General features: G+C 40.1%; 1 protein-coding gene across 1 annotated transcript in view; it reads left to right on the top strand.

Moving 5' to 3' along the window:
* Window positions 1–332: 332 nt before the first annotated feature.
* cfap44 (cilia and flagella associated protein 44) overlaps window positions 333–12,956 on the top strand; it is a gene marked incomplete at its 3' end in the record, with an annotated part of 44,687 nt that continues 32,063 nt past the window's right edge. Inside the window, exons 1-14 of the mRNA XM_079828539.1 lie at window positions 333–461; window positions 4,159–4,321; window positions 4,583–4,685; window positions 4,795–5,011; window positions 7,342–7,456; window positions 7,573–7,737; window positions 7,818–7,973; window positions 8,093–8,140; window positions 8,226–8,325; window positions 8,427–8,521; window positions 10,701–10,910; window positions 11,001–11,111; window positions 11,223–11,375; window positions 11,632–11,871. Of these exons, the coding sequence (XP_079684665.1) occupies window positions 379–461; window positions 4,159–4,321; window positions 4,583–4,685; window positions 4,795–5,011; window positions 7,342–7,456; window positions 7,573–7,737; window positions 7,818–7,973; window positions 8,093–8,140; window positions 8,226–8,325; window positions 8,427–8,521; window positions 10,701–10,910; window positions 11,001–11,111; window positions 11,223–11,375; window positions 11,632–11,871 (1,959 nt within the window). The 5' untranslated portion in view covers window positions 333–378. The remainder of the gene's footprint in view (window positions 462–4,158; window positions 4,322–4,582; window positions 4,686–4,794; window positions 5,012–7,341; window positions 7,457–7,572; window positions 7,738–7,817; window positions 7,974–8,092; window positions 8,141–8,225; window positions 8,326–8,426; window positions 8,522–10,700; window positions 10,911–11,000; window positions 11,112–11,222; window positions 11,376–11,631; window positions 11,872–12,956) is intronic.

Genomic DNA, 12,956 nt, shown 5'->3' with positions numbered 1-12,956 from the left:
ATTTTGGCACAAAACAATGTGCTTGAGAAACGCGTTGTGTTCGTTTCTCGTTTAAACGCAATACTTTGAAATAAATTTGATGAAAAAAACCTCTAACTCTTGGTCATCTAGCAGTAACTTAGCCTAAACAAACGTGACATCTGTTTGCCTAACAAAAAATAATTTCCACGTAAAGAAATATTAAAATGATTTAGCAAAATTTTTTGCAGACATATTAGCACATTCACCTAGCATATTTTCTCATTTGTGTGACAGAAAAACAAAATTTAGATGATTCGTTTTAATGGCATTTTAATTTCAGAGCAGGCAGATGTTGAGGGGGTTGACGAGTGTGATGGAAAACCCGAGGAAGAGCACAAGAAGTTAATCCCACATGACATGTATTACAGCTATGAAGACCTGTGCTCCAGATCCTTCATCACCGCAGACTCCAACATCCCACATAACCTACTGCACCTCTCGTATCCACAGCAACTAACACTAAAGGAACACTCTCTCTCTCTCTCTCTCTCTCTCTCTCTCTCTCTCTCTCTCTCTCTCTCTCTCTCTCTCTCTCTCTCTCTCTCTCTCTCTCTCTCTCTCTCTCTCTCTCTCTCTCTCTCTCTCTATATATATATATATATATGTGTGTGTGTGTGTGCTGCTGGTCAAACGTTTGAAATAAGTACGATTTTTAAATGTTTTTGCTCACCAAGGCTGCATTTATTTGATAAAAAATACAGTAAAAACAGTAATATTGAGAATTATTTTTTACATAAAATGTAATTTATTCCTAAAATGGCAAAGCTGAATTTTCAGCAGCCATTATGTGGGAGTATTGGGTGTATCATGATCCTTCAGAAATGATTCTAATATGCTGAGTTTCTGCTCAATAAACATATCGTACTCGGTTACTAACTTAACCTCGGTTCCCCTAGATACGGAACGAGTACTGCGTCGTTCGTCTTATTAAGATAAATAAGACAATACGCTACGGGAAAAAAAAGTTTTCTTCGATTCTGAAGCCTTTATAAAATCACGCAGTGAAACTGCACATTGATTGATTCGTGAAGTTAAAGATAACGAACCAATGATGCCGTGGTGTGCGCAAGACAATGGGGAGTGAGCCCACCGAAAGGGGCGGAGTCTCTGGCTATAAAAGCGCCCGTTTCACCATCGCAAATCGATTGGTTTCGACTGAAGCGACGCATGAGGCATCTTCATGCGGCAAATTACTAAGGTTTCTAAGGGAACCGAGGTTACGTTAGTAATCGAGTACGTTCCCTTGTGATACTACACGAGTACTGTGTCATTCGTCTTATTAAGATAAATAAGACAAGACGCTACGGGATAATACAATCACGCCATTCTAGCTAAGAGGACAACTAAATAAAAGTGTGAAGCGCTTAACAAAGTCCCCAAAACACTCAAGAGGTATGTCATCCACCAGAACCCCATTACTAGGGCCTCCAGGGGCCTAGCTTATGTATACATGGGGCAGACATTAGTTACTCCCAGAATATGTCGGGGATATAACAAAAAAAGCATGTGAGTGCAGCAGGTTTATGCAGAAAGGACCAGCGATTGAAGCGCAGGGACCTCTAGATTATAAAATCGAACAAATGTGGACGGTGAGGCCCAGCCGGCCGCCGTACAGATGTCATCAATGGATGCCCCCAAAGGACCACGCCCACAAGCAGGCCATGCCTCTCGTGGAGTGTGCTCTCACTCCCAAGGGACATTGAAGGCCCAAGGAGGAATACGCGAGAGCTATGGTGTCTACTATCCATCTAGATTGTCTAGGCTTTGTGACTGGAAGACCTTTCGTGCAGCCACCAAAGCAGACAAAGAGCTGCTCCGCCTGACGAAAGGAAGCGGAGCGATCAATATACGTCCTCAGGGCTCTGACAGGACAGAGAAGGTTCAACTCCTGTTCGTCCTGAGAAGGAGGAAGGGTGGAGAGAACTATCATTTGCGCCCTAAAGGGGGTAGATAGAACTTTCGGGACGTATCCATGTCTAGGTTTCAGGACGACCTTAGAGTCGTTAGGCCCAAACTCAAGACACGAGGGGCTCACTGAGAGCGCCTGCAAATCTCCCACACGCTTAACCGATGCTAGAGCTAGCAGCAAGGCGGTTTTTAGCGACAGGGGTCAAAGGTCAGCAGTCTGGATTGGTTCAAATGGAGGGCTTTTAAGGCCCCTAAGAACCACAGAAAGGTCCCAAGTAGGGACCGTGAGGGGACAAGGAAGGTTTTAGCCTCCTGGACCCCTTAAAGAAGCGAACAACAAGGTTGTTTCTTCTTATAGACTGCCCTGCTATAGGAGCGTGTGAAGCTGCTATAGCTGCAACATAGACTTTAAGAGTAGAGGGGGAACGGCCTTTATCCATTATGTCTTGAAGAAATGATAATATCTGAGATATGTCACAAGTTAGAGGGTCGTTGCCCCGGGTTTTGCACCAGGAGGCGAAGACGGCCCATTTTGAGGCGTAGAGACGTCTTGTAGATGGAGCTCTGGCCTGAGAGATAGTGTTTAGGATATTCTCAGGGAGATTTAGGGGCTCCCATTGAGAAACCACTCATGAAGGTCCCACAGCTCGGGTCTGGGGTGCCAAATTGTCCTTCTCGCTATCTATTAGGAGAGGAGGTCCCAGGGGCGATAACCAAGACAGCTCCGAGAACCATGGTTGGGTCCTCTAAAGAGGAGCCACCAGGAGAACCTTTGACGAACCTCGTCAAAAGAAGGGGAAGTGGAAGTGAGAGGCAGAAGAATGAAGGCGGGCTGAGTAGGGAGCGTGCCATGACTTTGTCATTTCGTCGTGTACTTCTGGAAAGAAGGGCGCTGATCGCTGAGAGGGAGCTTGACAACGTCCAGGCAGAAACCACTCATCCAAATGGCTGCGCGTGGATTCCTCTGGCGCAGACCACTCTAAACCGAGCTGTTCGACCTCTTTAGACAGAACACGATAGAGCTCTGAGTCACTAGAAGCTCTGGTATCAATCGGCTCCAAAGACGGCAAGGGGGCGGGGTCATGTTGCGAGCCCGACCACTCCTCAGCCTTTGACGCCGCTAAGGACATGCTGTCATCCTACAGCTCTTCATCAGATCCTCCAAACGAGACCAAGTCACTCAGACGTTGGTCTGGATGGGAGAAATGGACGGGGGGAACCTCTTTCTGTGGGGAGAGCGAGTCATTTGGGCGCTGAGCCGTTTGAGAGCGGCGAGTGGGATTGAGAGCGGCGAGCAGGGATCAACTGCACGAAGGCGAGAAGATCAGTGGCGAATCCAGCTTCAAAGTGGCTTCAATCCAAGTTCCAACGAAGAGATGTAATCTGCGTCGCTGAAGGAGAATTAATCGATGTGCCATGGTGAAACGGACGCTTTTATAGCCCAAGACTCCCCATTGGCTCGCATGTACCGCGCCGTCATTGGTTTATTTTCTTTAACTTTACGAACCAATCGACGTGCAGTTTCACTGTGTGATTGTATAAAGGCTTCAGAATCTGAGAAAAAGGAGTTTTCCCCGTAGCATCTTGTCTTATTTATCTTAATGAGACAAACGGTGCAGTACACGTGTAGTATCACAAGGGAACTTATTATTATCATTGCTGAAAAGAAAACAGTTGAGCTGCTTAAAATTTTTGTGGAAACCGCAGTACACCACCCTTCAAAAGTGTGGGGTAAGTAAAAAAAAAAGAAATTAATACTTTTATTCAACAAGGACCCATTAAATTGATCAAATGTGACGGTAAAGACATTTATAACGTGTAACTTTTTTTTTTTTTTTTTTCAAATAAAGGCTGTTCATTGAACTTTCTATTCATTATGATAAGAAATATCATGGTTTCCACAAAAATATTTAGCAGCAAAAACCTTTCAACTTTGAAAATTATAAGCACCATTAATAATAATTGAGCACCAATAATAATTTATAATATTTTCTGAAGGGTCATGTGTCAAAGACTGGAGTAATGGCTGCTGAAAATTCATCTTTGCCATCACAGGAATATATGATTAATTAAATGCAGCCTTGCTGAGTGTAAGAGAAGAGACTTCTTTATAAAACATTAAAAATCTTCTTGTTTTTATTCCCAACTTTTGACCATATAGCTGTATAATAGGTTTGTTGTCTTGGGAAGATTTCATTCCATTTGATTTGCTCCTTAAACTGAGCCCAGACATTCGTTTGGCTATGACTGTGGGCGGAGAGGAAACCTACAGCTATTGGATGAGCATATTTTGGCCTTCATTGCCGGAAATCTGCTCATCCTATTGGATGTGCACACTAAAGAGCAGCGTTACATCCGCTCTAGCAGCGGGGGCGGCATTGGTGCCATCATGGTACATTAATACTGTTATTTAGGTGGCTATATGTGAATGGAAATGCAAGGGCAAGTTAAAATATCAGCAACAACCAATAAAGGCCTTGACACATGAGTGTATGAGCAACATGAGAAAAGTTATAGCGCTTACTTTAAACAGGCTCAGACATATTAACATTTTACACTGTATAGAATGCACATAGATTATTATGCACAATTAGGTTATTATACAGATTTATGTGAATCTTAAGACCTAATATCTCCTTTTCTCTCTTTAAAGGCTCATCCAAGTAAGCAATATTTCGCAGTGGCTGAGAAAGGCCGTCATCCTAATATCATCATATATGAGTACCCATCCCTGCGGCCTTACAGGATCCTCAGAGGTAGGACATCAGTGACAGATCAAATGTCTTACAAAAGTATAACTTAAATTTGAACGGGATGTGATTTGAGATAGAATCATACATACATAATTTTGTGTTTAATGTGAAGGTGGCACAGGCAGCACATATAGCTATGTGGATTTTAATCGTGATGGCTCTTTACTGGCCAGTGTGGGTGGTGCTCCAGACTACATGCTTACACTGTGGGACTGGAGGCAAGAACAAGTAACACTGTGCAATAAAGCTTTTGGTCAGGATGTCTATAGGGTCACCTTTTCGCCTGACTGTGTCGGACAGCTCACTACATCTGGCTCTGGTCACATTAGGTCTGTATTCCTATAATTAATCCACTTATGTACAGCATTTACATTAAAAAAAATGTTTTTTTTCTTTAAATCTTTCAAAGATGCTTTTTGTATGTTAAGAAAGAATATTTATACACTACCTTTCAAAGGTTTGGGGTCAGTCATTTTTTTATTTAACTTTTATTCAGCAAGGATGCTTACTATTAAATTAAAGACTTTTATCATTGTTACAAAAATTATATTTCAAATAAACTGTCCTTTTGAACTTTCTATTCAGCAAAAAATCATAACATGAATAATGTTTTCCACAATAATAGTAAGCAGCACAACTGTTTTCAACAGTGGGAATAAAAATAAATCTTTATTGAGCAGCAAATCAGCATATTAGAATGGGCGTAAACCACCTTGGCTTTGTAAGACCGCATGAATTCGCTCCAAGGATCGGTAGCGAACCGCGGTGAAGGCCGCACGCCTTCAGTGTTTCAGCTGGAAGAATGGATTTGATTATAATATTCTTTATCTGACTCCATTTATCATAGTTGTCGCATTTAGAAGAGAATGGCAACTGGTTGTTTGATCATTTATATTTGATAGTTAATCATACATTTAATCATTCCGTTTTAACCCTTTGGTGCAATTATACCTTCCACATTGGAGATAGTTAATAATTACAGATTAATTCAGAAAGGATCAAAAATGTAACAATTTATTAACAATCAAGTAAATGTAAAATGTCAATCACATAATAGGCAGAAATCTCTTTTAAAAGGAAACACAAATTCTAGTTATGGTTACACTTAAAATAGTTTCAAATAGATGTAAACATAAACTCTTAATTATACTCAGTAGGCCTTTGCCTAAAATGTTAGATAGAGATAGAGATAGAGACAGAGAATCAAAAGAGAGCGAGCTACAGTTGAAATCCTCTTTTGTCCTTTTCCCTGATGTCACCAAATTCAAATATGTCTCTTTTAAAACTGACCAATCAGACCAAACCGTAAGACGTTTGAAAGTAACCAATCAGACAAAACTTCCCCCATTGAATCAAAGGTGTAAAAACCTTTTTGCCATCCAGCCATTCTTTTGTTCTTCTAACTCCAATTTGTCCCTCTGATGGCGTTAAGGGGGAGGGGGTTGAGTCAATTTCAAATATCTTGATCACGACGATGGCTGCTAACAGCAAAGCAGATGATTTTGTTCTATTTCAAATATCATTGATTATTTTCCACCTTACAGCTTTAAAAGGGGACAAGTATTCCAATAATTGGAAATGTCCAATATTTGATATTTCTTAATTCTGCTCTCCATTACGCATCACTCTGTTTGTTGTTAGGATGGCAGACAGTTTAAAAATGTAAATTTTTATGCTGGTTTGCCTCAGCGGTCTAACAGCGCTTGTAAAACTTTGCATATGATGTGGTTCAGGAAATGTGCTACCAGGATGTTGTGTCCATTAAAACACAGTTGATCCAGTACTCAATCCATACTCATTTATGGCACACATCAGCATGTGAATCAGGCCATAGTCACAGGGAATTAGACAGAGTGGAATGGAAGTTGGACATAGAGTTGCATGGTTTCTAAACAAAAGAACAAACAAAATCTTAAATACAATTAACACCATGGAAATGCAACCAATATATTCCCAATCGTACAATGCAACTATTTCAACACAAAACAATTCAAAATTAATAAACTTAAAATTTCAGGAACACACCAACTCTACAGAAAGCTCTTATTTAGGAGAGAAGGAAAGGACCGGTCTGCTTCAGCTACATGTTGCACCCATTAACAAACCAAACAAAGGCAACTTATCTATAATTTGGTGCACCTGAGGAGACCTGGCTCCTTTTTTTTAAACATTTTTGACACATTATACATACAAACAAGAGTGAATGTGTGCATATTTTAAAAAAAATATATTTAAATAGATTACTTCACAGCTATGTAGGCTATAATTAGACCTAGAACTTACTTCTTACTTCTTCTTTATTCCATTAAATCACTTTTAATCCTTTAATTATTTAATTTCTTTAACCCCCCCCCCCAAAAAAAACAACAACAACAACTTTGGTCACCCCAGTGTTCAAGACATGTGTACGGTCTTGTATTAGAATGATTTCTGATGGGTCATGTGACACTGGAGTAATGATGCTGAAAATTGCAGATTTGCCATTACAGGATTTAAAAAACAGTTATTGTAAAATGTAATAGTATTTCACGATATTACTGTATTTCTGATCAAATAAATGCAGCCTTGGTGAGCAAAAACAGAATAAAATCTTACTGACCTCAAACTTTTGAACAGTCTATATATGTGATAAGAGAGTTTGGGTTTAATGTTTTTTTAGATTCTGGAAAATGGCCAATACCTTCACTGGTTTAAAGTTGCAAGGGTTGCTAGGAAGTTTTGGAAAAACAACTGTAACAGATATAGAAGGATATGTGGAGCTTCCTGATGGAAAGGTTTTTTTCAGCACCTTCTTAAATTTTACATATTCACACACAAAAAACCTACACACTTTTTAAATGAAATATGTTATTGAAGAAATGAATTCTCTCTCTCTCTCTCTCTCTCTCAGGTTGTGTCAGGATCAGAGTGGGGGAACATGCTCCTTTGGGAGGGGGGTCTGATAAAGGTGGAAATATGCCGTAAAGGTAGACGCACATGTCATAGCGGAACCATTTACCAGTTTAATCTGGATGAGGGAGAACTAATGACTATAGGATCTGATGGTGTAGTCAGAGTAAGTACAGTTTGCTACATTTTTGCTGTTGTTTTATTTTCTGAAAGCTTTTAAAGCAATTTCTCCATCTTTTTCCTCAGAGCTGGAACTTGGAGACCATAGACACGGCAGATGCAGTTGATGACAGTGGCCTGTTTGAGACAGAACCCATGAATGAGATAACAGTAGGCCGTAATGTCAGCTTGTACTCTATGGTCAAGAGCTCCATCCCAGAAACCTCCATTTGGTTCGCTCAGGTATCCAATCTTTTTTAGATGTGGAACTTGCTTGCTTTATTTATTTATGACAATTTTTTAACCATCTAAGACCTAGTCTGAATATGTTTTTTTGTGTGTGTGTGTTTGATTTTTAACAGGACTCTAAAGGCAGTATTTGGAAACTGGATCTCTCATTCTCCAACATTGTGAGTCATTTTATACAGGAGCTTAATCTTTTTTTTTTTTCATGGTTGGTCCAATAAGCATTTGTTCTGGTCTTTTGTTTTGCAGACCCAAGATCCAAAGTGTCTCTTTTCATTTCATGCTGGTGCCATTCGGGGCATGGATGTTTCTGAAAGTAGCCACCTCATGGCTACTACAGCCTTGGACTGTAAGAAAAAATATAGCATTGATCAAACATATACCCACATACACAGACCTATAATGTGCTCTTGTAAACATTGACAAATACCTCTTTATACTACTACTCAGCCTCTGTCAGGGTGTTTGACTTTCTTTCAAAGAAAGAGCTCACGATAAGTCGCTTCAAACAAGGAGGGACAACGCTCACCTGGGCCTCAGACATGGTAATGTAAATGAGCCTCTTAGAAACATGTATATATACTCTATGTGCATCATGGGGGTGAGTGAATAGGGAAGTCCAAATATAATTTTTGGAAAAAAAAAAAATTCTCGGAGATACTATAGAGACAGAGCGGCATGAAACCCCCCAAAAAAGCTTTTTATTAGCTGTCGACCCCAACAAAAAGAGCGTTTAAGGACACAACAATTGATACAGGCAATTGAGACAGAGCGCAACGTGTCATATTACTCTGAGAACTACGCCCACTGGAGGAGAACGTAATCGGCAACAGGATAGGCTATATTGGCATACTGAGTGTCAGGATCCCACAGTTTGCCCATTATTCCTGCTGATGCTTCACATCTTATTGCCTGTATCCACTTTTGTCTCCTTAAAGGCTGGTTTTATGGTTCAGTAGCTTATAAAAATGTAATTCTCGTTTTTTTAGCTTGTTTGCTACACCCTGTCACACAGCAGCTTTTAGGCATTGTTCTGTCTTTTGTTAGAAGCAAGAAATGACAAGGAGGCTTCATGCAGTACAAAGTCAATGGAGAGGGTTGGATTACCCCCCCCCCCTCCTGGTGTGGGCGTGGCCTAAATGTGCTGTGTCTTGGGTTTGTGTAAGAGAAATATCCACATTTAAAACTTTATAAAGTAAAATATCTAGCTTCCGGCGGACTGTCTTCCGTATTCAACTTACGAAGAAAAGTGTAGCGCCTCTCACAGTTCAAAATGCTTAATGTTCGATGTTATCGTTGTGCCAGTTACGCTTTTTCGTAAGATGAATACGGATGGTGGTCTGCCGGAAGCTAGATATTTTACTTTATAACGTGTTAAATATAGATATTTTTCTTACAAAAACCCATCAATTCACTTCAGAAGGCCTTTATTAACCCGCCCGGAGCCGTGTGGGGTGGGGGGGGGGGGACAATCCAACCCTCTCCATTGACTTTGTATTGCATGAAGCTGCCTCCTTGTAATTTCTGACTGTAACAAAAAACTGAACTATGCCTAAAAGCTGCTATGTGACAGGGTGTACAGCAAACAAGCAAAACCCCCCCAAAAAGCTTTTTATAAGCTGTCGACCCCAACAAAAAGAGCGTTTAAGGACACAAAAATTGATACAGGCAATTGAGATAAAGCGCAACGTGTCATATTACTCTGAGAACTACGCCCACTGGAGGAGAACGTAATCGGCAACAGGATAGGCTATATTGGCATACTGAGTGTCAGGATCCTACAGTTTACCCATTCTTCCTGCTGATGCTTCATATCTTATTGCCTGTATCCACTTTTGTCTCCTTAAAGGCTGGTTTTATGGTTCAGTAGCTTATAAAAATGTAATTCTCGGTTTTTTAGCTTGTTTGCTACACCCTGTCACACAGCAGCTTTTAGGCATTGTTTTGTCTTTTGTTAGAAGCAAGAAATGACAAGGAGGCTTCATGCAGTACAAAGTCAATGGAGAGGGTTGGATTACCCCCCCCCCCCCTCCTGGTGTGGGCGTGGCCTAAATGTGATGTGTCTTGGGTTTGTGTAAGAGAAATATCCACATATTCAAAACTTTATAAAGTAACATATCTAGATTCCGGCGGACCGTCTTCCGTATTCAACTTACGAAGAAAAGTGTAGTGCCTCTCACAGTTCATAATGCTTAATGTCCGATGTTATCGTTGTGCCAGTTACGCTTTTTCGTAAGTTGAATACGGATGGTGGTCCGCCGGAAGCTAGATATTTTACTTTATAACGTGTTAAATATAGATATTTTTCTTACAAAAACCCATCAATTCACTTCAGAAGGCCTTTATTAACCCGCCCAGAGCCATGTGAATTACTTTTACAATGGAGGGATACACTATTTTGGGCTTAAAATTTTGGGCTGCCATTCACTGCCATTATAAAGCTTGGATTAGCCAGGATATTTTTTTTATATAACTCTGATTGTATTCGTCTGAAAGAAGAATGTAATATACACCTAGGATGGCTTGAGGGTGAGTAAATCATGTGTTAATTTTAATTTTTGGGTGAACTATCCCTTTAATTGTAAAAATAGGGCTTTCACAAATAAATATCCAATATCAATCAATACAGATACATTTAAAAGTCTCTAATATTGGCCGGTAACCAGTATAGTACCAGTATGTGTGCATATTGGACGTTTATGGAGAGTGTGTCTGTCTTCGCAGATGAACAGTGCTGGGGGTCTGCTGGTTGTTGGTTTTGATGATGGTGTAGTACGCCTCTTGGAGCTGTATAACCCTCAGAGTCTGCACACTGTTACAGGGCGCACACGCTCTGGAGACGCCGAACTCCGCCTTAGACAAGCTCTCAAGCCCCACAATGCACCTGTTACCGCCATCGCTTATGAGAGAAATAGAAAGATCATGGCTACTGGGGTAAGGGTTGAGTGAGTGAGTGAACATGATTTGTGTCAGAATATTCTGCTGTATTAATAGGATATTCTTTTGTCCTCTCTCTCTCTTTAGAGCACAGACAGCACTGTTTTCTTCTTTACGGTGGGAGAAAGATATGAGCCGATTGGGTTTGTTACTGTCCCAGGGCCTGTGCAAGGCCTGGAGTGGTCACCTCAGTCACATGTGAGTGATGATGTTAGTGCATCTTACCGAGGCTCTTGTTGTGACTGTATCATATATGGTTTATCGAAGCGCACTGAATTTTTGTGTATGTGTATGTGTATGTGTTTAAAGGGAAAAAACACTCTGCTGATCTTATGTCAAAATGGTCATGTGGTGGAAGTTCAGTGTCCTGACCCTGGAGCTCAGACCGGTGGAAACTCCTTCCAGCTCTCAGGACTTCCCACAATGCATTTCTGCTTCAGAAGCATTAAGTCCCGAATTAAGGTTACCCACTGAATCTCTCTTTGCCTTTCTCTCTCTATTTCTCTTGAAGTTTGTATTGTTGTCTAGTTTTAATTTTAATTATTAAACTAGTTTTCTAAATGTAATTTTAATTCTATTGATTGGGATTCATATTATTAAAATTAACTATTAATATGCACAGTGATTATACAAACAAAATGATTAAAATCACAGCAATTGTCTGTAATAATGTCTATAATGTTTAATGTTATAATTTTGGATGCATGTGTGTTTGCAGAGAGACGCAGAGGTAGCACTCAGGCAGGTCAGAAAAGAGGAGAAGAAGAAAGAGAGGGAGGAACGCTTGAAAAAACTGTTGGAGCAGAAGTCAGAGGCCACAGAGGAGGAACTACATGAGAAAGCTAAAGAAGAAGAAGAGGAGGAAGAAGTGGAACTGCCTCCTCTTTACGTTCCATCTCAACCTAGTCCTCTACAATGCGGCTTCTACTCAACACCAGGGTCATTCTGGCTTTCTATGGTAAAAACATACACTCACATTTTTAAAGAAAATAATACTTTTAGTCAGTAAGGATGCATTAAATTGATCAAAAGTGACAGTAATGACACATTATAAATATTTATATTTCAAATGAATGCTGAAAAGTTTTTTTTTACTTTCTATTAATCAAAGAATCCTGTAAAATACATCACTGTTTTCACAAAAATATTATAAGCAGCACAATGATAGTAATAAGAAATATTTCTTTCTATGATGTCTGAAGGATCATGTGACACTAAAGACTGAATTTTTTTTATTTGCTATCACAGGAAAAGATTACATTTTAAAATACACTATATTTCCAAAAGTATTGGGACACCCCTCCAAATCATTGAATTCAGGTGTTCCAATCACTTCCATGGCCACAGGTGTATAAAATCAAGCACCTAGGCATGCAGACTTCTTCTACAAACATTTGTGAAAGAATGTGTCGCTCTCAGGAGCTCCGTGAATTCAAGGGAGGTACCGTGATACAGAGTCCTGCACGGGTCCGATTTTGTAAACCCTCACCCGCCCGTACCCGCAGTGCTTAAAACTGCATCCGACCCGTTTTCCGACAACAGCACTAAATAAAATCCGCACCCGACCCGACCCGCTTAAAATAGAACTGACACCCGACCCGCACCCGCAATAAAATCAGTTTAGCATATTACATTATAGACACACTTACAAAAATGTTTATTGCCAGCATACATAAATTATTACACGACCATTAACTTAAGGAAAACTTCGGGACATTCTAAAACGCTTAACGTGGCTTAATGTAGGTAAGACACTGTTATTAAGAGACCAAACTCAGTAAACATAATACTAATAACATATACTATGTACAAAAAATCAGATGAGCCCAAAATTGTAACGCAACGCGTTTAATTACACGTTAAGCGTTTACCTCCCATAGAAAATCATTATAAGAAAACGCTTAACGTGGCTTAATGTAGGCTACTAAGACAGTGTTATTAAGAGACTAAACTCTTGAACCATAACAAAAATACTGTTCGATTGAACTGCGTGTGCTTGGTTTTGTTACCACAGTTAGCTGCGTGCTTCCTCAGCGATGAACT

This window comes from Gobio gobio, assembly GCF_949357685.1.
Source record: "Gobio gobio genome assembly, chromosome: 11".
Classification (NCBI taxonomy): domain Eukaryota; kingdom Metazoa; phylum Chordata; class Actinopteri; order Cypriniformes; family Gobionidae; genus Gobio; species Gobio gobio.
This window is presented reverse-complemented; position numbering and strand designations above follow the sequence as displayed.